General features: G+C 53.2%; 7 protein-coding genes across 7 annotated transcripts; 3 read left to right on the forward strand and 4 right to left on the reverse strand.

Annotated features, from left to right (window-relative positions):
• Nucleotides 1-551: 551 nt before the first annotated feature.
• CH63R_12962 (DNA polymerase mu) lies at nucleotides 552-2600 on the reverse strand (the record flags this gene model as incomplete). The annotated part of the gene is given in 4 exon segments (XM_018307936.1): nucleotides 552-701; nucleotides 719-1347; nucleotides 1513-1692; nucleotides 1751-2600. 4 exon segments carry the CDS (start codon nucleotides 2598-2600, stop codon nucleotides 552-554), a joined length of 1809 nt encoding a protein of 602 aa, XP_018152353.1.
• A 583-nt stretch (nucleotides 2601-3183) lies between these two features.
• Nucleotides 3184-9519, reverse strand: CH63R_12963 (Structural maintenance of chromosomes protein; the record flags this gene model as incomplete). The annotated part of the gene is made up of 12 exons (XM_018307937.1): nucleotides 3184-4210; nucleotides 4270-4365; nucleotides 4418-4639; nucleotides 4693-4707; nucleotides 4779-4794; nucleotides 4845-4875; nucleotides 4923-4956; nucleotides 5510-5517; nucleotides 5571-6248; nucleotides 6304-9265; nucleotides 9325-9418; nucleotides 9489-9519. The coding sequence occupies 12 exons, from the start codon at nucleotides 9517-9519 to the stop codon at nucleotides 3184-3186; spliced, it is 5214 nt and encodes a 1737-aa protein (XP_018152354.1).
• A 1827-nt stretch (nucleotides 9520-11346) lies between these two features.
• CH63R_12964 (F-box protein) lies at nucleotides 11347-13023 on the forward strand (the record flags this gene model as incomplete). Its single annotated transcript, XM_018307938.1, has 1 exon — nucleotides 11347-13023. One exon carries the CDS (start codon nucleotides 11347-11349, stop codon nucleotides 13021-13023), a length of 1677 nt encoding a protein of 558 aa, XP_018152355.1.
• Nucleotides 13024-13840: 817 nt separating this feature from the next.
• On the reverse strand, nucleotides 13841-15788 carry CH63R_12965 (WD repeat domain-containing protein; the record flags this gene model as incomplete). Its single annotated transcript, XM_018307939.1, has 3 exons — nucleotides 13841-15207; nucleotides 15264-15391; nucleotides 15448-15788. 3 exons carry the CDS (start codon nucleotides 15786-15788, stop codon nucleotides 13841-13843), a joined length of 1836 nt encoding a protein of 611 aa, XP_018152356.1.
• A 3461-nt stretch (nucleotides 15789-19249) lies between these two features.
• CH63R_12966 (uncharacterized protein) lies at nucleotides 19250-19649 on the forward strand (the record flags this gene model as incomplete). Its single annotated transcript, XM_018307940.1, has 2 exons — nucleotides 19250-19356; nucleotides 19451-19649. 2 exons carry the CDS (start codon nucleotides 19250-19252, stop codon nucleotides 19647-19649), a joined length of 306 nt encoding a protein of 101 aa, XP_018152357.1.
• Nucleotides 19650-20752: 1103 nt separating this feature from the next.
• CH63R_12967 (Hisactophilin c49s mutant phototropin phy3 fusion protein) lies at nucleotides 20753-23205 on the forward strand (the record flags this gene model as incomplete). Its single annotated transcript, XM_018307941.1, has 3 exons — nucleotides 20753-21084; nucleotides 21153-21922; nucleotides 21980-23205. The coding sequence occupies 3 exons, from the start codon at nucleotides 20753-20755 to the stop codon at nucleotides 23203-23205; spliced, it is 2328 nt and encodes a 775-aa protein (XP_018152358.1).
• A 1022-nt stretch (nucleotides 23206-24227) lies between these two features.
• On the reverse strand, nucleotides 24228-25466 carry CH63R_12968 (uncharacterized protein; the record flags this gene model as incomplete). Its single annotated transcript, XM_018307942.1, has 1 exon — nucleotides 24228-25466. One exon carries the CDS (start codon nucleotides 25464-25466, stop codon nucleotides 24228-24230), a length of 1239 nt encoding a protein of 412 aa, XP_018152359.1.
• Between the last annotated feature and the right edge of the window lie 111 nt (nucleotides 25467-25577).

Here is a 25577-nt window from a genome sequence, read left to right on the forward strand (position 1 = left end):
ACGTAACGCAACAACAGCCTGGACGATGGGAAGACCAGGTTTCGAGACGCCAGCTGTTTTGGTCGGTCTAGGGTCTCCTCCGCTGGAGTGTAGAGGAGGGCGGAAGGGGATCCGCAGAAAAGAGTGCCTATCCGCCCGCTAAGATTTCTCCCCTCGTACAAAAATTTCTATAAATGAATGCCACCACGGAACATTCTGCCGACGGGTCTAAACATGCGCAACACGGACAAGCCCCAAGACATTGCCGACGGGAGCGGAGGCCGGCCACATTCAAGTCCCGATTGTCAATGATGGTCTTTTGGCTTATGACCAATCGCCATCCCCGAAAGAGCTCGGTGCCTTGCGTTTCCAATGTCCGGACTGCGGACTTTCGAGGCGGACTTTGGCCAGTCTGATTAATTGAATGTGAGGTGAACAACTTGTCCACAAAACAAAATCCCATCACTAAGATGCAATCAACGTCGAGGTCTGCCTGCTGGTTCAACCACAAAACGATGGCGGAGTCAGAACCCGCTCCCGATGCCAGATTAACCTTACGTCGTCTTTACTCTTCAAGCCGCGAAAGGTGATTGAGCGCGCTTCGGGGCGTCTGGAGCGCTTTCCTCCCAATGAAAAGCTGGCGGGATCCAGCACGCCATTTTAACTTCCGCTTCACCACAAGATCTGCCACAGGGGGGTATCCTCCTCTTCACCCGGTGCACCTGTCTTCTGGACGGACCCATTCGAGGCCAAGACCCTCAAATACTCTCTTCTCGGCAGTCAGCATGTCAGGAGCTTTCCCGAGCTTCCCGCCTTCCAGGTCGATCCAGCTACCATCAACTCGGCTTCGGATACCGCTGCTATCGAACTTGAAGCTCTTCTGCTTCTTGCAGTAACGACGCAGGTCTCGTTGAAACGTTGTGTCGCCGCTCCAACCTAGAACTGCACATCCAACCGTCTTCCAGGGGCTGATGATGATGTCCACCCGCCGGTGCGGCTTCTCTTTCGTTTCTTTTGGATACCTCTTGTGGCTCTCGATCTCGAGCTCCTGCCACACCACAAGTGCCTTGTCAAGGGTGTCGAAACCGCTCCCTTTTGACTCGTTGCCCTTCCAACTGACGGGCCGCTGGCCACGCTCACTGTTGTGATTACTCAGCGTGAGCGTGTGTGTGATGTGTCGGCTCTTCTCCAAGCTCACGACCAATTTGTTGACGAAGTGCAACGTAGCAGACTCATCCCGGTGGCTGATCACTACGTCGACATCCCCACTGCCCTGTTTCCCACGCCGGTAACCACCGACAATGACTAGCTCGAACCCCGGATTGATGTTGCGGGCATGTACCAGAATGGTGTCAGCAATAGATTCAACTTCGGTTCGCGGTATTTTAAGCTTGAACTCGTCATAATACTTGACGCCAATTTGCTGAACTCGGCCCAAGGTGTGCCAGCCATGTTCAACGACATCGTCAAGGTCTCGCCATCCTGCACATTATCCGTCAGTGAACTGTCGCTATCGTTTCGGCGGCAACAAACCTCTATTATAGAAATCTCGAGCCGTGATGTCGCCAACTCCCCAGATATCGTAAAATTTTTTTACCACTGACAGCCTGGGATCGGCTTGGGCCTCATCTACTTCACAAAGCCTGCCAGATTCCTTCCACTCATGCCACAGCTCGGCAACCTTAACACCACAGCCAGGGAGTCTTGCCACCTCTATGTGAAATCAACATTGCCGATCTTACCACCTTCGACGCGCAAACCATTTGCTTACCTTGTGGCGTGGCAATCGCATAAGGGTATGCTGATAGGGTTGCTATGGATGTCGAGTAGGCCCTCACCCCTATTTGATCGCCCACCATTTTTCGATTAAGCCGTATCTTCTTCAACTCGTCAACAAATATGCCATTTGGAGGATCAACAGGGGTCGGTCTTTGACAGGCAAACGTTGACCCGAGGAACGATGGTATCGGTGGCAGCTTAAGCACTGAATCGTGCTCCGAGGTCGTCTGCCTAAGCAGCGAAGGCGTTGCTTGATGCATGTCCGCAGGATATTTTCTCCTCTCTTCAAGGCAGACGCTGTTGTGTGTTTGCCAGAGGTCGTCGGTTGCAGCGCGAGATAATATGCCATTTCCCTTGGCCGTGGTAGGCGTCTCGGACGTACCCTTCTTGCGGCCTTCATAAAGAAGATAGTTGCGAAGCGGAAGAATCTCGCCTTGCGCAAGAGAGTCCGTGAGCCATGCAAGCTTTACAACTTTGACAATATTGGTGTTGCCAGACTTGTTCGCAAGAGCCTTTATGGTCTGCATTGGAACTGGCCCGTACTTTTCTCCATCTTCACTGTACAAGGTCGACTCGCTACCACTACCAGACAGTGCCCTCTTGCGCTTCCGAGGAGTTGCGGATGGCGACTCAGAGATTCTAGTCGCATCTATGGGATCGGTCAGCACTTTTCCGCGTCTAAGTTCGAAAAGTGCCCTTTCTCGCTGGGAGATTTTCCCAATGACAATGTTGGCTTCTTGTATGTTATATGTCAAGCTTGGGATCTTTTCTTCGAGTTCGTGTAGTTCGTCTGGTTTCAAGTGAGTGGGAAGAAGATAGACAGGCGGAAGTTCAAGAGCCATCCTGGCCACCGCAGTCATATGGGGTGTCGCGCATATCGTAGTGATTGATGAAGGTGGCAATCCACCAGAGGGGTTCTCTGCGGGTTTCATCTTTGGGAGAATTGATCAGTACGAATGATGAGGTGGGCAGCAGAAGCAAGCGGTGGGTCCTAGACAACATCATTTGCCAATCGCCCTCGATGTAGGTATGTAACGGATATCTACCTAAGTAGGTACCTACTGAGTAATAGGCAGGTGCCTAGGTACTATTGGTGCCCTGCATGGCGCTGACATCATTATTGCGATTCAAAGCACTTAGCACATAATGACGAGGTGCTACCTGAATGCATGTTGATTTGCTTACCAGACCCCTACAATGTAGCTTGAGATTACCCAAACTGCCAGATCAGCATTAGTTGGAAGTCGGTCCGTAACCCGAAATATCCATGTGTGGTTAATTCACAACTCTCAAAAACTCGTGGACAAGGCTGGACCAAGCATTTGAATCTTGCTGGATCTCCGTTGTTGAATCCTGCCTCCCTGACCACGTGCACCTCAGGTCCTGTGAGGGGAAGGATGTACATGCCGACAAATATCATTGCTCCTAGACGTCCTCGAATTCCATGTCTTCGTCACTCTCGCCATCATCTCCATCCGCGGGTGCTTCTACCTTAACCTTCTTGACTACTCTTTCTTCTGAGTCAGGTGATGGCTCCGTCTTGATAAGCGGAGCTGGGGTCGCGATACTTGGCGTCACATCCTCAAAAGCATCCTCCTCTTCATCATCTTCATCGTCGTCCTCTTCTTCCTCCATCGCCCTTGCCGCTTCGGCCTCCTGCTCAGCCTTGAGGCGAGCGAAGTAGTCGTCCAGCTCTGCGTGTTCTGGGTTGTCTGCTGATTTGATCACGGCGTCCTTGTCATCCGTTTCTTCTGTCTTGGTGGCAGCCGTCGGACCTGCCTGGGCCGAGAAAGACTCGCCAGTGACGGTACTGTTCGACATCCACGACGGAAGCGCATTCTGCTGTGCAACCTTCTCTTTGCGCGCCTTCTCCGCTGCCTTTTCTGCCTCTGATGGTCCGTCTGATGTGGAGATGCTGACAGACATTGACTTTGGTCCGACGTTATCGAGGCCCTTGACTGATGTGGGTTGCAAGGATGAAACGGGTATGGTTGTAACGGATTGGTAGCTCGCATCGCGGACGACGGGCAGGGCTTTGCTGATTGCAACATCGAACGTATTGTCAGGTACAACCATCTCGTCGATCCGTGGCAGAAGTTCGGTGATGAACTTGAATTGGTTGTTAAGTCGTGTTGATTGCTCGTGGCCGGTCGAGTTGCGCTCAAGATCGTGGGTGAGCGGAGCGCCGCACCGGTGACAAACGAAGCCCTCGGGGCCAACATTATCGAGCACCTCCATCTGCGTCCATTCCGATTTGCAGCGCCCACAGAAGTATTCTTTGCGCTCGCTCGCTGGCACTGTGGTGCCCTGTATCTGCTTGTCGACGGTGTACACACGCCACTTGATGGCATCGATGGTCTGGCGGTAGTCGATGTAGTAGTATGTTCGGTTGACGGGACGAGGTTTCGCTTCGGGATTCTTGGGGTCTTCGCGATATTCCAATCTTGTGTATCTGCACGGTGCCTGAAGTCAGCGTTGGGTATGATCTGCGGAGGGTAGGTCCAAGCTAACACTGCGAGAAAGCGGTCTTCCCTGAGCTTTCCGCATGCTTTATGGAGATCCTTTGTATTCGTCGCCATCAGGTAAGCCAAGTCATCGTCACGAAGCCTACCGAAAATTAGCAACACTGTGCAACGTCCAGAATGGGACACGAACGCACGCAGAGTGAATGATCAAAGCGTCGATGATTAGAATGTGGCGCGTTTCGTAGAAGGCGCGCATGACAGACTTGACTAGAGTTTTTGCGAGATCCAACGGCTGCGCCATTGCGCCGTCTCCCTCGTCAAAGCTGTTAAATATGCGTAGAGTCTTGATGTACGACGTTGGGTAAGATGAGTTGACGTGAGGTGAGGACGAAGTCAATGTGGAGGGCGATTGTTGGCTAGTTCAAAAAGTGAAGGTCATGGCAGATCTGACGTGGAGACGGCAGCTTACGGTTGTGCATGCCACCTGTGGAAAACCAGAGCTCTATTTCCGACACGCAAACGTTTAGTTGATCTACGGATCAGGGTCCTCCACACCTGGGTTCAACCATTGCTTTGCGAAATTGTAGCTACAACTTGGGAGAATAAAAAAGGGATACGCACCGGCGCCTGGTCTGAGGCTGATGGGACCCAGCTGCATGGACAGACAGCTAGCTAGCACTTCGACAGGCGTCGACGCACTGCGATGGCGCCGATGGGGGAAGGCGCAAGGGTCCTAGAGAGGGTACGTACTCTATACTGTATCCAGCTGGCCCACCCGCTGCCGCAACCACCACCTTCACGGTTCATCATACACTCATGCCTAACCTCAGCTACTACCTTTTTGGCAGCAACATCACGTGACAACACATAGCATTTCATCTTGAGCATCATGTCAGCTCAGAATTCACACAGAACGACAACCGGATCAAAGTGCAGATCAGGGATGAGAGAAAGACGGTGTAAGGTTTGAGTAGAAGAATCGTCAATAAATATGAATTTAAGAATCCACTAGCTGCATTGCATTCCGAACTCCACTCGCAGCCTTGCCGGAACACGGCGAGACCGCAACGCTGCGCTTGAGCCATCATGGGAAAGCCGATATACCACCCGATGTGAAGCAAGTCCCGAGGCATCGCACCCCCTTCACCGAAGTCATGACTACCAAAACGACCACGACGTTTCGTGACTCGTCTCTCTATCCCCGCCCTTTCACCCAGCAAAGCCGAGTCTGCATTATCTCTTACATACGCCCAACTGATTGTCTCGTCTTCTTGCATTACGCGTACTTCCGGAGCTACGCCACTGTCAGTATCCATAATCAAGCATATGTCATCGAAACCAGCTTACATCGAGGGTGAGTGCTCTGGAACTATTGACTTCTTGGTCGCGGTACACCCCGACCAAACTCTCACTGTCTTGAAACAAGCCAGTTTTGAGACTGATGACGATGAACTGCATACCAGGGCCAGCATGCTCACGAATGTACTTCTTGATCTTGTCGACGTTGGCATTGTCCAATGCAGCGTCGACCTCGTCCAGCACAAAGAACGGGCTAGGCTGGTAGCTGTGGATGGCGAACAGTAGAGCCAGCGCAGCCATCGTCTTCTCACCTCCGGAAAGGTGCTCCATGTCCCTGAATCGCTTCAGGGGTGGCATGGCGTGATATTTTATACCCGAAAGATAGGGAGTGTCCGTGTCCTCCTCGATGTCGAGATACGCTTGGCCGCCCAGGGGATAGGCTTCCGATCGCGTAAGATCCTTGTAAACGTGCGAGATCTGTTCCTGGATGTGCGTGAAGGCCTTGTTGAATAGCTCATACCGCTGAGCCTTAACGTTGTTGAACGCATCGCGGGCCGCCTTAAGAGCCGCTCTGGAGTCCTCGAATTCCTTTTCCGTGTTCTTCAACCTCGACTCAACGCTCTCCAGTCTCTCGATCGCCCTCATGTTGGGGTTGAGCTTCTCAAGTTCCGAGGTCAGTGATGCAATCTTGTCCTGCAACTTCTCCTCGACACTAGCATCGTTGGACTGTATGGCAAGTCAGTAGCTATTTGCCGAGGCACATTGCTGAGGGCACACGTACGTTTTTCATCTCTTCATCCAGACCCTCGTAATCAACCTCGATCCCGTAGTTCTCAAGAGCAGCGGTCATCATCTCCTCCTCGTCCACTTCCTCGTCAACATCCATGGCGTCGGCGTCTTGCCGCAGCATGTTGTCCTCGTTCGGTAGGTTGTCAAGCGAGCCCTCGAGTAAGGGAATCTGAATCTGGTCAAGCTTGCATCGCCTAAGCAATGCGAACTTGCCCGCACTGTTCTTCTGCACCACAGTCTCCAGGGCATTTATCTCCTTTTGCCTGGCGTCAATCTCCTTGCTACGTTTGTGGACCTCAGCCTTGGCCTGGGAAACCTTGTGGTTTTTCTCCGCCAATTTGCCGCGGTACTCCTCAAGCGTCTCGCTGAGCGCGTCCAGTTCGTCAGAGACTTCGTGCGTGGCATCTTCGATGTCTGACTTCTCCTGCTGGTAGGTCTGCAAGTCGCGTTCGGCAGCTTTGAGAGCTTCCTGCAGCTTCCTGAGTCGTTTTTCTAGGTTGCTGTGCATGTCCCGTGCCAAGGTAAGTTGACTCTGGAATCGGGACTTCTGCACCTCGAACTTGGCACGCTCCTCGTCGGCCTCTCGTTGCATGTCTCTATGCTCTGTCTCGTACGCACGAATGTCGCTGAAGCCGAGCCTCCCGCAGAAGCCGGAAAAAACTTCATCTTCCACCTTGGCGATAGCGTCAGAGAACTCCTTGACAGTCCGCTTCGTTGCTTCGAGCTCCGCTGTCTTTTCTTCGTATTTGGGCACGAGCTCGTCAAGTTGTCTCTCCTCATTATCTCTCTCTCTCTTCTTGCTGTCATAGTTCTTATTCAGGTGTGCCAATTCAGCCTTCGCGTTCGCCAGGCGAGGCTCAAGCCCGTGAATTTCGATCTGGAGAGATTCTTCGGCGGTGCTGCGACGACCGGACTTGGGAAGCTTCTCGATTTCCTCCTTGTACTTGGTCGCTAAATTCTTCAACGAATCCAAGTCGGTGCTCTCGAAACGCCGCTTTCCGCCCTTGGGCTCTGGACCACGGCCGCCAGTCATCATACCAGTTTTGTGGATGACTAGCCCATCCAGAGTGACTGTCTTCACAGGAATGCGCCTTTCATACGAGATGAGTTTTGCAACCTGCTCATTGTCGCACACGACTGAGCTCCCGCAAGCGTAAGCCATAGCGCGCTCGTACGCAGCATCGAAATCGATAGTGTCAATGGTGAGCCGGGCTCCCGAGATGCCTTTGATAGCCCCGTTTACAGCATTGACTTTGATGTTGTCCAGAGGAATGAAGGTCATTGGCGGGAAGCGTTGGTCCTTAAGGTACTGGACACATTCGTGGCCCGTCTTTTCCGTATCAACAATAACTGACTCGTAGTCTCGGCCCAGAGCGATGCTGACAGCTTCGTCATACTTCTTCTGTTTGGGCTTGCATAGGTCGCCGACTCTGCCCTTGACACCCGGGTAGAGCCGCTTCAGGTTGTTGACCATCTCCTTCATCCTAGCTTCTCGGTCGTTCTGTCGACGGCCATCGTCTGCCTCGCGCAGTTGCTTAGCCACGTTCTCAAGTTTTTCTTCCAACTCCGTACGCCTTTGGCTGGTCCTGACACGCTCCGACTGGATTTGGTGGTATTGCTTCTTCTTGGTGTCGATCTCCTGAGACAATGCCTTAATGTTGCCTTCGGTTGACGCCTTCCGTTCACCGAGAGTCTCCAGCTCCCCTTCGTACTTCTCCAGAGCGGCCGAGAGGGTGTCGACCTTGCCTTTGAGCGTATTCACAGTGACCTCGTCGGTCTTCTGTTGGCGAATCAGGTTGTCGAGTCTTGCTTGGTTGCCGGCGCACTTCTGTACAACCTGGGAGCGAAGAGTGTTGTACTCCTTGCGGTCATCCTCGTTGAGCTCCTTACCGAGCTTCTTCATACGTTCCTTTAGTTGTGTCTCAAAATGCTTCTGGGCTTTCTCAGTGGTTTTGAGCCGACCCTCATCCTCTTTGATCACCTCAGCCTGCTTGTCACGCTCTTTGCGGACAGGCTCCATTCGTGCGCGGCATTGCTCGATATTGCGTGTCTTTTCTTCGATCTTGGCGTCGATGGGAATAAGCTTGTGCTCAAGCTCGTCGAATTCCCGCTTCTTGGTATTGATGGCCTTTTCCACACCGTGAACCTCCTTGGCCGCTGCCTGCTGCTCCTTTTGGGCGGCCTCAAGCTTTCTTTTGAAGGACTCAACGTTGCGCTGAAACTCCTGCAGGTTCTGTTGGTGGTCATGAATTTGCTCAGTAGACTCATCCATGCCGCGCTGAAAGTGGTACAGTTTCCACAGGGCATTCTTGACGATAGCTTCGTCCCTCTCCTCCGTTTTTCTTTGGAAGTTGTCGGCTTCTTTCTTCTGTTCCTGATACTGCTTGATTTCGGAGTTGATACCACGTCTCCGGTGAAGCTGAAAGCTCTGATTTTCGGCGGCTTGCTCGGCTTCGGTCTGTAGTCTTTCGTATTCGGCCTTGTAGTCCAGACTTCCGGAGATCTGTTCGATCAACCTTGTGAGGTCTTGGGGTGATTGTGCAGCAATGGCTTCGACGTCTCCTTGGAATACGAGGAAGTTCCTAGCCTTAATCAGGATATTTTCCGACTCGAGCGCTTCATTGTACTGCTGAGCGGTTACAACGCGATCATTGATCCTATACTCGCTGGATCCCTGGTTTGTGATAGAGCGCTTCCACTTTTGCTCATCGCCCGCATCGTCTTCGTAGACAGCCATGACCCATGCGGTCTTGGGATCGCCCCGCGAAGCCTTTTGCGACAATTCATCTCCTTCACCGTTCCCATGGCCGTTCGACTGGCCATTTGGTTGGGCAGAACCGTCATCTTGGATCTTGGAGGTTTTGAGTACGCGACCGCGGTACACAAGGTCTTTTAAGTGGGCTGATCGGAGGTGTGACGACTTGATGCCAAGTACGAAGGAAATCGCGTCCATGCTGCCCAAAGCGAAACGTCAGTTGACAGACGAATGCAACGAATGAAGCTAGAGACTTACGAGTTCGACTTGCCAGATCCATTGGGGCCGATAATAGAAGTGAAGTAGGAATCGCCGAACAAGAGGGTGTGGTGGCCCTTATACGATTTGAAGTCTACGAGGTAGAACCAGGGTCAGCGCGAGGGTAGTGAGGGGATGTAGCCAGTAAGTAGATTTAGACATACTGAAGAGCTCTAGGCGAATGAGCTTTCCCATTTTGTCAACCGGTTATCGCGCAGTGCGCGACGACACTTGGGTCTAGATGCCGGCGGATGGCGTTCTTCAGGCGAGGATATTCGCAAACGCGAAGAGGTGGGCGCGCGAGAAAAACAAGGTTCAATTGTGCGAAGGCAGCAGCGTGTCGATGGATGGGCGGCAGGTGCTTGTCGCAAATGCAGAGGCTATGCGGGAATTGTTAAGTCGGATCTTGGTGTCTCGAACAGACCTGGCGCATGGCGGAGAAGCACTTGGAAGGAAATCGGGTCTCGTATGGCGACAATGAGGTCGTGGTGGCTTGGAGTACTCGATCTCGAATTTCCCCACGCGCGTCTTGAGTGCTCCTGTTGCCTCTGGACGCGACGAGACACTGACTGGCCACACTGCGGGCCCACGCCGAGGCTGACCCAGTCGCGCGAACAGAAGCTCAAACCACGTCAATGCGGGCTTGAGCTATCGTCACGTGATGATAAGAGGCGCTGGCTAAACCGGATGAGTGTTGGGTAGGTAAATTGTGTCAAGCTGCCCCCTGGAGCAGGCTAACTAGTAGCAGAGCTCCAGCATGTCAGGTCCATCTAGGAGTGGAGGCAGTGTGTCCTTTTCTGGATTTAGTAGGCTCATTATTCTCTATTTGTGATATCCCTTGTTGTGTCTACCTAAGTCTTATGAAAGTATCACGACGTCGCACCACGATGACCAGAGGGGAGCGAGAAAGGAACTCAGTGGTAAGCATACCCGGTCGACTGTTTTCCTGTCCACCGCCCACTGCTTCTCAACCAACCAGAGAGCCAGCCAACAGCACCTGCACAAATCACGGGCTGCAGTAGCTAGCGGCCAACGGTGTGTAAGAACTATCAGCTGCTCAGGTGCTCTCTGGTACAGGCCACTAGGTAGGGAGGGGTGGGGCTCACTTTTCTTAATTGCATCCCTGGTCAACATACCGTAGTGTAGAGGTGAGCGCCATGACTTATTGGAGCAAGTCAGAGACCATTGCCGCGAAATGTCTCTACTGGTCATCAGCATTGAAAGGGTATTGTTTTCTGTAAATGCATGCATGTATTATACATGTGTATACATACGTATGTGCTCATATATCGTATTGGCGCAACCTCGAGCGGTATCGTCTGGACCTGGCTGCGTGCATCTCCCCCTGATAAGCTTTGACTGGCAGCGGAGCAGTCATGCTCTGTGACGTCTTTTTTCAGAGCGACCCCTGCCCGAAATGTGAGGTGCCAGGAATCTGGGGCGGTCAGTCACCAACACGTGTAAATCATCACCAGCTCCTCAACGTGTTCCAGACCTCTTTGTATTTCCTCCCACCACACCACGCCGCTCAACTCTCCCCGCACCATCCATGCCCTCGCCAAGTTGCTGTTCAGGCTACGGGGTGCTTGAACACTACACATCGAACGACCTATTTAGTGGCCCAGGCGCATCTTTCGGCCCTTCGTACCCGGATCGTTCCTCTTTAACCAACGACACTGTGAAGATATTTCTGTAACTCTGAGGAGGCCGTTCACCGCCGCCTTTTTTTTACCAGTCCTTAGCAGAGCAACCAATCTTCCTCAGCTGGACGCTGTTCACAAGCTATACCCCCAAGCGATCGCTCCAACTCCCTGCCTCGATCACAAGGGGTTGCTTCTTCGAAAGGTACGCCATGTCACGGAACCCTCTGCTGCCTTCCGTTCTCACTCAGTCTCTATCTCCCGAGATGACCCGACAATTGCACAAACCAAGACTAACCTCGCTCGTCGCTTTATAGATCACCAACGAGAAGCTACCACGACCGACAAGTCAAGACTCACTCAGTATTGAGCTCAGTCGGAGATGGCCGATCCAAGACCACACGATGTACCCAAAGCAAAGGGCGAAGATGCGCGTGCTGACAGCGATGCTGTATTCACTTTCGATTCGACCAAGGCGCAGACTATCCTTACCTCCTCCCCTCCAGACCAAGAAGTTCTTCAGACTCCAACTCTAGGCCCTGTCAACCCTGAAAGCCCCAAGCTATCAAGGAATCCGTCGTTTTCTGGCAGCAGTTCCTACCAAGAAGACTGGGACGTGTTCCCGCCGCTGGACCGCATCTCTGTCCTCGACCTTCTCGACAACTTCGCCTTGCCTCAACAGCTCGAGAAGCTACAGAAGGGCATCTCTGCACAGACGCAAAAGGTTCGCAAGTCAAGAGACGCCTTCAAAAACAAGAGCCAGCATGCTCAGAAACGAGTGGTGGAGGAATGGCGCCGCCGCGTCCCCACTGCTGAGGAACAGCTCGAGAGGTACAGGAAGCGGATGCGCACCAGCGTGGACAGGCTTGGGAAGCAGTGGAATGACACCAGGGTGGTCACGTTGCGTGAGAAGGTATCATTTATCTTTGGCGTCATGAACATCTTTGTGAGCGGTCTTCTCATGGGAGGCTGGCCCGAGTATTTCCACCTGTGGTACACCGTCCAAGTCATGTACTTCATGCCCATCCGCTACTTCACCTACCACCGTCGCGGTTACCACTACTTCCTAGCGGATCTATGTTACTTCGTCAACCTACTCTTGGTTCTCAGCATCTGGATATTTCCCAGCTCAAAGCGACTCTTCCTGGCTACCTACTGTCTCGCGTTTGGCAACAACGCCGTGGCCATCATTATGTGGAGAAACTCGCTCGTCTTCCACAGTTTCGACAAGGTCACCTCACTCTTCATCCACATCATGCCCTGCGCAACGCTTCATTGCATAGTCCATCTGTGGTCTGAGGAGCTTCAGGCCAGCCGCCTCCCCGCTATCTGGACAATTCAACACTCTCCGGCTGGTTCGCCCACAGCCTATGGAAATATCGTCTCTATGCTGGCCTGGAGCTCCATCCCTTATGCCATCTGGCAGCTATCATATTACTTCTTCATCACCGTTCGCAGACGCGACAAGATTGCTGCAGGGCGGCCAACATCGTTCACGTGGCTGCGGAAGTCATACTCCAAGAGCTGGATTGGCAAGGTTGTTCTTTCGCTGCCGGACTCCCTGCAAGAGTCGGCCTTCATGTTGATTCAGTACTCTTATGCGGTGCTTACTATGCTTCCGTGCCCCATCTGGTTCATGAGCAGATACGCCTCGGCGGGCTTCCTCACAGTTGTCTTTACATGGAGTGTTTATAACGGAGCTACCTACTACATCGACGTCTTCGGAACGCGCTTCCAGAAGGAACTCGAGGTTCTCAGGGCTGAGGTGAGGCAGTGGCATAACACCCCCGAGATGGGCGGTCACTCGCCTCTGATGACGCCCAACCCTGAGGGGTCCGCTCCGAGTGAGCTTCTTCTGACAAACATTAACGACCCAACGAGCGACGGCAATCTCGAACATGACTTCAAGCACGAGAACACAGTAGTAGTGGAGAGCAGTAAGGCGGGCGGTTTCTCGGAACAAATTCCGCTTTTGGGCGAAGAGCTTTCGGCCCTAGCGGATACCACAGGCGTGGACGGGGGGGCCAGAGATGTCGCCAGAGAGAGGAAGGCAAGGTGAAGCTGAATCAGAATGGACAGGCCTTTCTCTTCTATGTTGAGGTTCACGCGTAGAAGAATGGTTCGAGAGTTGAACCGTCGTAGCGAATTTCTTTCCTCTTGATCTTTGGATGGTTCATAGCTACGGAGGACTTGGTACAGCTTATTTCTTTGTTGAGGATGTGTTCTATGTATAGGTATGTATGTTGTATACCTATCGGCTTCTTATCAACGATGCTCAAGTGTTTCACAGACGACTCTACATTGATCCCATCCCGATGATTGATGGCCTGGTGCTTGTCATTTCGAAGTAATCAGAGTCTTGGAACAAGCAAGCCTTGTTTTATTCATTGACGCTAGGTGTTAATGGGTGTAAATGGCGCGTTCCCCAAACAACACTACGATGAATACTATTTGCGCTTAAGCCCAATGCTAAGAATGATGCGGGCATCTCTTCTCTGCTTGGCAACCCGCTTCCAGTCGGCTCTCGTCACCCGAAAAAGCCCCTTTTCCCTGTATCGTTTTCTCCTCATGAGCCACCCGCTGAAGCCACAAAATAAGTCCCATAAATGACCCCGAAAAAGAAACAAAAGCCCAGAAACAGCGTTGTCCTGCCTGTACCATCCCTACTTGTCGAAACGCCTTTTCCATGCATGCACCTGATGCAACCGGCAGCGTGGTATTTACGTTTCCTCTTCCCGTCAACATTACCATGAAACAGAATTCGAGCGCTCGCTCTATCGCTTTCCGCCTGCCGCCGTTACCGACATCCTCCAGCCAGAAAGAAAAGTAGGGGGTATCATGTCTTTTGCGGAGACTGGTGCTCCATCTTTGATGCTTTATCGAATGACGCCCCATTCCGATAGTCGGCTGCCGTCGCTGTCTTCTCTGGCTCCAGGTCGTCGTCCAAACACATTCCAGAATCGTAAAGTTTCGTCACCAGCGCCGGTTACGACCGTTCTGCCGTCCGGGCTCATCGCCAAGTATAGCACGCGATAGGTATGGCCTGTGAGGCTGACCACCTGTGTCATCGAAGGATACTTCCAAACGACGATTTGATTCTGGCTGTAACCATGCGTCGAAACGATTTCATTCGAGTTCTTGGACCAGGCAATGTTGCAGACCTGGCTGCCCGTATCGATCTCGTTGATGACAGACCCGCGGACTGTGTCGTGAAAAATGATTCTGCGGTCCGCCGTTCCACCGCCTGAAGCCAACAGCCCACGTTGGTGAGGTGACCAGGCAATGGCCTTGACAGCAGCTGTGTGGTCCGAGAACTTCCAAAGCGGGGTCTCTGAGAGTTTGTCCCAGACCATGAGTTTGTTGTCGTTACCGCCGCTGGCCAGCTGGCCGTCTTCGCAGTTCCATTTCAGGCCACAAACCTCCTGCTTATGGCCGACGAGTTTCCTGAGCCACTGATCAGGGGCGCGAACGTCGCGATGGTATATCAGTCGGTCACGAGAACCGGACGTCAAGATATGGGTGTTCCAAGCCAAAGACCCCACTCTCGCCGTGTGGCCCGTCATCGTCCGTAGTCGTCTTGTCTTTTCAGCATCCCAGATCTGAACGAGCCCCTTTCCAGTTCCAATAGCAATGTGTGTTCCCTTCTGGATCCACGACACGCTCGTTACTGTGTCATCCTCGAGCGTGCAAAGCTTGTTGACACGACTCGTTTGAGCATTCCACATGTACACACTGGATCCAAGGCCTACCCCCAGCACATTGGCACTACCCCAATCAACCAAGTTCAGATAGAAGTCATCCGCCAGATCGGGGGCATCTAGCACCTTGTAAGGTACCTTGCTGACCGCTCGGGGTTGCCGCCGCGGGCTCAGCAACAATTGTTGGCTGTTGAAGCGGACAGGAGAGAGGCTATATATCTCGGAGCGGGTGTCCAAATTGGGTCCATGGCGACTTTGAGGCGTTCTTGACGGTGTTAGGTGGCCTGCGTTGCTGAGCTGTCGAGGTGACATGTAAGAGAATAGGTTCTTGTGGGGCGTGGACGGTGTCAGAGAGGTTGGCAGAGAGTTGGCAGAAGCGTTATTCGGTGGCGTGCGAGACCTCGTACTGTCCCGAATGTGGGCTGAGTGGGATGCGGTAGATAGAGAATGATCTGGAGACAGAGTCGGTGGCGTTGCCTGTGGTATTGAGCCCTCGAAGAGTTCGGCGCGGAGCAGGGTCGAGAATGTACGATTGGCTTCCTCGGCTGGACATTATTTTGTCAGATGAATACTCGCATCAACCAGGATTGTTCTATCTCACTCCTTTGGAAATGAAGCTCTCCATGGGGGGTGCGCTTCTTTTGCTTAGATGGCGTCGCCGGAGAGCCATCTTCATGGAGCAAGCTAAAACTAGCTTGAAGATCTTGGCCAGTCCGCGTGGGGATGAATCTAGCAGATTCATGTTAAAAGGAGTCCTTGAAACGAAATGATTGCTGCGAACATACCTGTCGCCATTTATCCTCTGGCGCTTTCGATGTGGACTGGCACCTGGGGTGCTTTCTCGTTGTGACCGGTGCTGCATTTCCCGGAGTAATGCACTGTCGACGGCATCGGCATCAAAGTTATTGGCACGAACTGACTCGCTGGGTCTCCTGCTATGATGCATCTTGCGCTGGTTCGCGTTCTCCAGATGCTGGCGGTTCTCGAGGTGTCCTCGGTCGGAGGGAGGGGGAGGTGTTGCGAAGCGCGCGGGAGTCGCGGCTGCGGAGCAACTCGTTTCTGCTGCCGGTCTTTTGGTAGAAGCAGAAGCAGCGACGGCTTTCGACGAATCGACGGGAATCGTCATGGTCGCCTTGTGTATGTCGAGTTGGCAAGAAGAGTTGTGTTGGTTGCGCCGAAAGGCTGAAGGCCAGCAAAGACGGCTGGGAAAAGCGTCAAGGGGAGATGGCGGGGGGTAGCCAATCTAGCAGCACCAGCAACTCTTTGGGCCCAAGACGTCGTTACAGTTGTGGTATAGCCGAAGATGGCTGTTGTAATTGTAATGTAATGACCTGGCAAGAAATCTGGAGCAAGGGCGAGTTGCTCGAACGAGGCTTCGGTCGGTCGGTGCGGTCAAACAAATCACCACCTTATCCCTGACGGTGGTGTTGATGTCGTTGTCGTTCGCATGCTTTTCCCACTGTTCGCAAGTTTGGGCGTCGTAAAAAAAACAAAAAGTAAAATGGCTGGGAAGCAAGGCGCAATGTCGTTGAAAGAATGATAAGTTAGAGAAGGAGAAGAAGAAGACACAGATAACGCGAGAAAGATGTCGTTGTCGTCGTGCGGGCCGTCGGATGTCGAGTGTGTGCAGATTCAAGAGATCGTTAGGTAGTCTGTGAGCAGAGATGCAGTGCAGGCGGCGGGATCACAGGAAGGCGGCTAGAGTGGTGAGGTGTGGTGCGGTCCAACAGCCAAGCCAGCCAGTCTCCAGTGAGCAACTCAGCGTCGATAGGTAGGTGGTTGTTGTTGTCCAGGGGCCCGTCAAGTGCTCAGTGGGAAGAGAGGAGGTTGGCGCTGGTGGGAGGTTGAGCCGGCAGAGTCGCGGCTAAGGGAGGGGGGAGCACTAGCCTCCCTTGGATCTTAGCGTCGACGGCAGAGCAACAACACGCACGACGACGGTGGTCCCTCACGGCCGCTGTCCGGGGTCGCCTTCCAGGTTCGTCCATTCGGACGCGTTGGGCGCGACGAGGTTGAGGAAAGGGCGTTTGGCGTCGGCGCGGCACCGCACCGCACCGGCGGGGTGAACAATAACATTGGCAGGCCAGGCAGGGCAGTCATGGCGAACAACAATAAACATCCCGTTGATGAGAGCCAAGACCGAACGCGGCGGGCAACTTGTTAGCAATATCTGTATTGTGTTTATTACCCCCCCGTTTTTCGATGTTATCTTTTTGTTTTCTCCCCTATCCGCCCTTGGGGGTCGCGTCCTTGACTCCCTCCCTACCTACCCAAGTAGGTACCTAGGTTGCAACAGCAGACGGCAAGTAAAGCTTTTCATGCTGTGCTGCCTGGTGACAATACAAATGGCAATTGAATAACACCATGCTCTGACACCTCCCAGCGATGCACAATCCATCCAAATGAAGTCTTAATAGCCACTTCACCAGATGGTGCAGAAGGTCTTCATATACCCAGCCTCTATTAACATAAGACATAGAGCAACTGATGAAATACAGAGCAACCTTCAATCACAGCCATATGCTGAGTCTTAAGGGGTGCCCGCAGTTCACAGTCCAGGCTGCCACAACGCCAAAATAGACATATGCAAAGTATGAATGAACTCGAGATGATGACAGTCGCGCTGGAACAGCTGTTGTCCGAATCGTTGTGTTTTTGTGTACATTTCGCGCTTCTCAAGCGATGGAAATTCGCGTGTTTGCCGTGTCCCGGCTCGACTCGCGAAGCCGCGTTGAAATTCCAACTGACGTGTTTCCTGCCTCCCTGGAAGCGGGAGGGGATAAAGGGGGGCTGGGAAAGCACCATTGAGGGCGTTGTTTGTTTTTGTTACCTAGGTACCTGGGCATTCGGATGAGAAAACTGTAGATTGGACACAGCAGGCCAATCAATCCCACCCATTCTCAGACAAGCCCGGAGGGGCAGGTTGGGCTCTGGGCGTGCCACCTGAAATATAGTGATTGCATTGCCTACCGACCCAGGAAGCGTGACGAACAGCTAGCCAACACGTGCTGGCATTCTGCCTTTAGGGACTGAATCCTGCTGCGACTGCCAAAGTCAAGCTGTCCAGCTTCCGTGCCCTTAGCAGTAACATGCCAACAGGTGGGAACAAAGCCCAGGCTGAAAGGAATGCATCTTTGCTACTTCAAATAGTTGTTTGTTCAAGTCAACCGTTGTAGCAACCACAAGTGTAGCAGGCTCTATAAGTTATCTATGTATGAAGATGTAAGGCCTTGAGAATTGGACAATACTGGGAATAACCACTGATAGACTAAATCCAACTGGTTGAATGTGTAGACAGTCTTGCCAGGAGGAAGCAATTAAGCAGGTTGGGTGCTTGCAAGACCCAAGGCACATGGCTGAATACCTAAGTACTGCTTATTGAGGTGCCTACCTACCTAGGTAGGTAGGTACCTTTGAACCGTGTGGCAAAAAGCGCGTGTTGAGACGCGTCTCGTCGCGTAAAGTGGAAACATAAGGCCCCTCTCGCCTCTTTCGCGTTAAGTCCTTTCTCACACAGTCCAGTGGTTCAGGGCCTTTGTGTTTGCACTGTAACGCAACCGTCTCACGCCTGAGGCAAAATGCAGGCATGCTGATCTAATCGGTATCTCCATAAAATTCGGATTTGCTCTGCACGATGGGGGCGTTCAATCCCAACTCCGAGGATGTTTGGCGAGCCAAACCCTTGGAACCTTATCGGCCCCCTTTGCACGTGTACTACTATGTACAGGTATGTACTGGAGAGAGTTCGGGCGAGGCCATTTACTATCTCCAGAAGGTCCCCCTGCGGGAGCCAAGTCCCCCCCCCCGCTCACACGAGCTGTCAAGTGTCAGGGGAAGAGTGAGTTGAGTTTGGATAGAGTTGGGTTGGACGAGACTTAATGCTGCTTGGCCACCTCCACGAGGCACAATTTCTCATATGCCTGCTTCTCAGCATAACAAAAGGTCGGCTGCTGCATTGGCATACAGCTCAATACTCGAAGCGTTTTACACAACTTGTGGCACACCTCGTTCATCGCCAGCGAAATAATGCAAAAACTTAAAAAAGGCTGACAATGCTTGCTTCTCCCGATGGGACGTTGACGGTGATACAACATCCAACTAAACGGTTATCTCCGGTACTTGGGTCTGTTCGCATGGTCCCCGCCGCGAGCGTGAGCCAGGCACGAGTTCCGAATTGCCGCGTAGGAGTTTTGCTGCCTCACTGCTGTTCATCTTTGCCGCTTGCGTCTTTCAGAGACCCTAGTCTTGCGCAGATCCTGAGCAAGGTATGATCTGCCGTAATGGTGGGAGACGCTTGCCGATGCGAGAAATGATAGCCCTACCCACCATGGACGCAACTAAGGGCCAACAAGCCGAGACTTCAACGACCTACTCTTCATGGGCAGCAGTGGTTCATGGTGACGGCCAGACTATTAAGATGACTTCCGCCTAGAGAAGAAAACGGTCCGTTGGATACACAGACGTGTAGCACAGCACCAACACTGGGACCCAGGTCGTGACGATTGTCGCGACGGTTCTGCACCCCTCCTCCCGGAAGAGATATAGCCGCTGAAAATCCACCCTCCAGTCTTCAACTCGTATCGGATAATGATGCCGTCCGACCGCCGATTCGAGCTGTTCATCGCAGCTCAGGAGATCGAAGCACGGACATCAAAGCTGGTGCTCTGGCTCTTCTGGTTAGACAACCCCGGCTCATGGTTAGTGTCCCAGGCACTGAGCAAACGACATGACGCGCAGGTTGATTTGGAAATGGCCCCAGGCCTAGCTCATCTGCCAGATGCCACTCACCAGGTTACGAGCGCCGCCTTTAGTCCCAATCGAGAGATGGGACGAGGTCCGTGTACCGGCCGTGTGGGGCCGGTACCGAAGTGGCAACAGCTCTGGCTTTGTACTTGCAGCGTACGCTCTTGCTATCGGTGACTTTGTCACGCTCATCGCTATTACTGCGGACATCGTGGCATTAGGGGCGCCTTGGTACGGCGCCCGCTAGTGGGGACGAGCCATGTGTTTTCCGAAGCCACGATAAGTTAGCTATCTTCCGAAACCAACTCAATGCTAAGGGATTTCTTCTTGATCAATCCCTCGTTAAGCCCGTCTCTCTCCTTGCTGACTATCATCCTCTCTTCCAGCATAGCATGATACCTCCTCACACGCTTGCTTATAGGACCGCAGTGAGGTTCGCGAAAACATGTCGTGTCTTCCGTTAGCCAGAACACTATGGGGAGCTTCTTGTCCCTCCACAATTGTAGCCAAAAAAAAGTCATATCCGAGTATCCCGGACCCAGGAACCGTTGGTGGATTTGTCAACTCAATCCCAACGCCTTAATAGGGTCTTACAGTGTCGGTGTCGTCTATCCAACATGCCCACGCGACTAGTCCTGACCCGTCACCAACGCCTGGGCCTGCCTGTAAGTCAACAAAGACTGGTCGACGTCCTGATTCAATTCTTTCAGCCATGAGCTGTCTCTTGCACTGCCCAGAGCTATGCTCAGCTCGGCTAGTTGGCGATCTCGGTACTCGGCTGAAGGTCAATTCGCAGTGGCATTTTACACACATCACGGCTACCAACCACAGCCCCTCGCAGCCTCCTGCAACGCAACTCTGTGGGTTTCTGCACTTTTAAATTGCTGCAGAAGGCGATCATCGCCTGTTCTAAACTAGATGTACTCGAGACAGGAGAGCACGGTTGAACGGGTACCTGACGCGGTGAGCCGGCCCCTCCACCAGGCATACGGAACTGACATGCTGCTGGCGCTCACTCGTCTCGCCCGTCTATAGTGTAGCTAGTTGCCAATACTTACCTGCCGGGCCCTTCTTTGTCACACTCCCCGCTGTGAAGACGGCGCCGCCCTCTGTCTAGCTAGGTTGATGACGTTGTGGAAGCTAATGGTTTGTGCGCCCCCATATCTAATGTTCTTTGACATTTGACCCCCCCCCCCCCCTGCCCCTGCCCCACGAACACCCTCAAGCAACCCCGGTATAAATCATTCTCTGTCCCCAGGACCGGAAACCATGTCTCAAGCACCTGCTCCATCTCCGATCTAAGACCTTGGACCACGTTCTATACTAACACTGTTCCGGCGCAGGAGGCACATGGCTCAAGTTGCTTCTGTCAACACTAACCACCGCCGACAAAGGCACGGTTGGCTCACACAACCCCAGATGACTGGCTTTGACTCTCTCAGTGTAACATCTCTCCACAAACAACAACAACATCAAGAACAGCAGCAGCGAACCATGGATGTGGACGAGGGTGGGGCTGACATCCCCGACATTCCTTTCAAGCGTCCCGCAAGCCGAATGCCTCCAGACCAGGCGTTTAACCCGTCGCGATTTCAGGAGGCTTGGGAAGACGAAGACACGAACTGGGCTACCCACCAAAGGCCCATCAATCCTAATGACATTGCCCCCAGACAAGACAGAAGGTAGACACCAAACTCGGGACATGGGACAGCTATCAAGAGAACCAGAAACGGCTGACAAGCTCATTCAGTGCCGTACAGTCTCCTGACATCCCTCACAGGGGGAGAGTCAACTCTCCTGAATCCATGAATGTCCAGCAAAGGTATACGTCGTCGAGCCCGCCGAGAAGCCCTCGAACACGGTCTTCGAGGTCCAGAGCCAACTCGACGACGTCATCGTACCAAACGAATAACACCTCACTTCCCCCTCTGCAGACCAAAGGCGCCGGCGATGACGAGATCCTCGAGCCGTTAGCCGAGGAAGAGATTGAACTCGGATCCTTCGACCTTGTAGTGCCGTCACACGGCGATAACGGACAGTACTCTTTGGAGGATCGGTCCGAGCTTCTTTTCTCCAAAGACCACTTGAAGGCCATTTTCAAAGACCGTATCCTCCTACAGCGGTTCACCGACTTCCTTCACTCCGCCCGCCCCGACTCTCTGCCCCTTCTCACATACTACCTCGACTGTCTGAAGGCACTACGTGCCATCTCTTATTCAAACGCAATCGCAAATGGTCTGGATACCCTGCCGGAGCATACGTTCTCAACAGAAAACACCAACAACACAAGTAACAGCTCACTGGAGAAGAAGACAGAGGCTGCTTTTGATGTTCTCGTCCAGGAAGACCTCCCTGCTTATATCACATACACGTGGATTCAGACAGTCAGCGTATCTATCAAGCGGCGTATTACAGGAACACTTCCTGTCCAACTGAGAGAGATGTCCGAAGGCTTAGCAGAGGTCTTCTGCTTGACAGATCCATCAAGGCATGATAATCCCATTGTCATGGCGTCAGAAGGTAAGTACATTCTAGTCTCCAGTGGCGCAAATTGAGCATCGACTAACCTGATCGCAGAATTCCACAGAACAACACAATATGGAATGAACTATGTCATCGGCCGCAACTGTCGCTTCCTTCAAGGCCCGAAGACAAACCCCTACAGCGTAAAACGATTACGCGAGAGGTGTCTGGCTGGCAAGGAGCATTACGAAACGTTCCTCAACTACCGCCGAGACGGCTCACCCTTCATGAACCTGCTCATGGTGGCCCCGCTATATGATAGTCGCGGCACTGTCCGCTACTTCATTGGTGCCCAGGTCGACGTCTCGGGTCTTGCCAAGGAAAGCTCCGGTCTTGAAGCACTGCAAAGCCTTGTCGTCAAAAAGGAGGCTACCACCACCGCCATCAACGGTCAAAGGAACTACAAGACAGAGGAAGAGAAGGATGAGTTCCAGGAGCTGAGTGAGATGTTCAATATGGCTGAGCTCGAAACAGTCCGCAGGCGGGGCGGAAACATGCACCGCGTGCCACAGGACGAGAACCAAGCGTCAACATCGACGAACTGGCACAAGCCCCGGATTCTGATCCAGGATGAATCCTCCTCTGTCCACCAGTCTAACCCTGCAGTACCACTGACGAGCGGTAGGCTCTCGGGCGTCTACGAACACTACCTCCTTGTCCGCCCCTACCCCAGCCTTCGCATTCTCTTCGCCTCCCCGTCGCTCCGACTGCCTGGCATCCTCCAGTCCAACTTCATGGACCGAATTGGCGGCTCCAACCGCGTGCGCGAGGGCCTCTCGCACGCCTTCGCCGACGGCCATGGCGTCACGGCCAAAGTCCGCTGGATCAGCAAGTCCAGCAGCGAGGGTCGCGTGCGCTGGATCCACTGCACCCCCCTCCTCGGAAGCAACGGCGCCGTCGGTGTGTGGATGGTCGTCCTCGTCGACGACGAGACCGAGGCTGGTGTCAAGAACCGCAAGGAAGCGCCCCCTGTGGATGGCCGTCTGCGCAGAACTGGCGCCCTGGGCCAGCAGCCGCGTCCTTCAATCGATGACAACATGAGCCTCTCGGGCTTTGCCGCGATGAACCGGGCCCGAGATGAAATTGACGAGCCTATTGCTGATTTAGACATGGACGGGCCCGATCGCCCCTTGAGTCGTGCAAGCCGCGAGAGCCTGTCGAGTCGGCTGAGCCGGGGGCCGGTCAGTGCGCCGCATCAACCCGGACCTCCTCGCGACTCCGATGATCCTGACGGCGGGCCATCTCGGCCTGCGTTCACGGTAAGGCTGGGAGAAGATTGATCTCATGTCTACTTGCCATGGATTCTTCTGCGTGGGCCTTTTGGCCAAAATTGCACGGCGTCACGGCGATTCTCTCAAAATGCTGGCTAATTGCTTCCGGCCTCATGTACTTAATAATTACCTACTCGTCCGACACCTGGTCGGCGACTGACGTTTGTTGTCTATTGACAATGGTTTCCATTACATGAGAACTTTCCAAGCTCTATCATTGAAACTCGAATCCACCTTGAACCGAGGACGAGATCACGTATCTCTCTGGTGAGGGTGATGCGTGGGGTAAGCATACAGACACCATGATTGCAGATGTATCCTTTCAAATGCTCTCCCATCATGTATTGATTCTGATTTGACAAGTTGGGGGCTTCCACGCGACGCTAATAGTGACCTATTGCTTTCGGGCTGGGAGGTGAGGGACGCTGTGCTGGTATCCGTTGCTCGTCACGACTGTGCTGCATTGGTCGGCAATATGGGTGGGCAAAGCAAGAAATTCCTCGGGTCTTACTCGTACAGCCATATGCTCAGATCTAGCCAAATCCTAGACGTTGCTCGACTGTTGGTGACGGTCCTGTGGTATATGTGACTTGGCTAACTCGCCGACGTGGGGAAGGTTGGTGCTTCCTTTTGGACCTTACTGAGCCTTGTGCTATCATTCATCCATGCGCAATATGTAGCAAGCCGGATGTCACAATTACTAGTCAGTGTCCAGTAGTAACATGCCATTCTTGTTCTTTGTTTTAACAGGCAAGCTTTCCCAGGTTGGGGTATCGCTTGTCGCATTTCATCAGCTCGTGGAAATTCATATAGTCTAGTAAGTTTTGCGTGCTGGAAGCCGCCCGACCCCGGGTCTACCCAAAAGCACGCGCTTGGTTCTATGCCGCCCCAAGTCCCAACATTAGCCAACCTTTGGGGGGGGGGGGATACATCATGCAAGTGATCCGCTTATCGATTCCCGAAATGAGCTTTGGTGACAGTTGAACAGTCCAACAGTACGCAAGCAGCAGTGCTCAGACTGCCCAAACTGCTCAGGCTTGAGCAGAGCCGGCTTGCTCCAGTAGCCGGGCTCGCCAGCCATTACAAACCTCCTCGAAGCCGTCTACGACATCGCCGCACACCCCGGCACACTCACGCTTGGACAGTCTTTCACTCCAGTTACCCTTTTTTAGCCACAGTTCGCCCTCTTCGCGAAGCTCTTCCTCCCTCCTTATCTCAGCGACCAACTCTTTGGCGCTCTTCAGACGACGCGTAGCCGTGGTCGTGGTTTGTCTGGACATATGGAGTGTGTCTGAAAGGTAGTTGAGACTCTGTACAAGGTCCGAGGTCAAAGTGTGGAGGGCTGTCAGAGAGTCGTAGGCTTTCGTTGTCGGGCGGGGCATTGACTCGGATAGCTCGATCAAAAGAGGCAATAGTTCGTCAATCGTATCAGAGTCTGGAGGCGGGACAAGCGGCGAGAGAAGGGGGAAGGTCAGATTATGCAGTTGACGGGTCTGGTGCGTAAGATGGGTCGTAAGGGCCGAGTGGGCGGTGATGAGTCTGGGCATGTTAGCAAGACTCCATGATGCCAGAAAATCGGCATAAATATACCTCGTCGCGCTGCCTTCGACGCCGGCCTGAGAGCCTAAATCCCTCAGCCCCTCTGTCACGCGATGAAAAACACCATCCGTGGGCCCTCCATTGCTCTCTGTTCCTCGCCTCGCCAATGATTCGACAGCATCCATTTTGGCCACCAAACTGGGTAGCATGCCGGGGGAGTCGAGATCGGACTCGGATCCATATTCGCTGCCGTCATACTCGCTGCCACTCCGTCGATGGCCACGTTGAGCGAGTGGTGGTGGCCCCAGGTTCAGATTCTTCGCCTTCCCACTGCCTTCACCGAGACTCGTAACATCGACCCCGCTGTCCCGTATTCCCTCAGCTGCGCTAGCTCGTCTCTCGGCCTCTTGAACGTTGATGTTTGGTGTTTCTTTGCCATTACCGTTGTCGTTGTCGTCGTCATAGTATTCCCCCTCGTCTCCGGAATCGGAGAACGCGTCGGCCAGCTCGTCTGCAAGGTTGCCTAAGCCATTACCGTCGTCCATAGCACCGCTGGCGTACGAAATATCTAGGGCGTCTTGTGTGTTGAAGCCGCTCTGCAGAGGCGTTACGGGATCGTTGGCAGAGGACCTTGAAGCTCGTCTGCGTTGGGGGGATGAGTTCATGCTGTTGTATTGATACGAGGCATCCACGCTGGAAGGATTACGCGAGTGCCCTGGCGTCTGCGACATTGTGACGGTCGGAATGCGAGTTGACGATAAGGCGGATGGCGGGTGAGGCGTGTTGCGAGTATGATGATACCGTCTGAACGGCACTTCTAGGTAATTAAGAAAAACCCTCGT

The sequence above is a fragment of the Colletotrichum higginsianum genome, chromosome 9 (assembly GCF_001672515.1).
Source record: "Colletotrichum higginsianum IMI 349063 chromosome 9, whole genome shotgun sequence".
Classification (NCBI taxonomy): Eukaryota; Fungi; Ascomycota; class Sordariomycetes; order Glomerellales; family Glomerellaceae; genus Colletotrichum; species Colletotrichum higginsianum.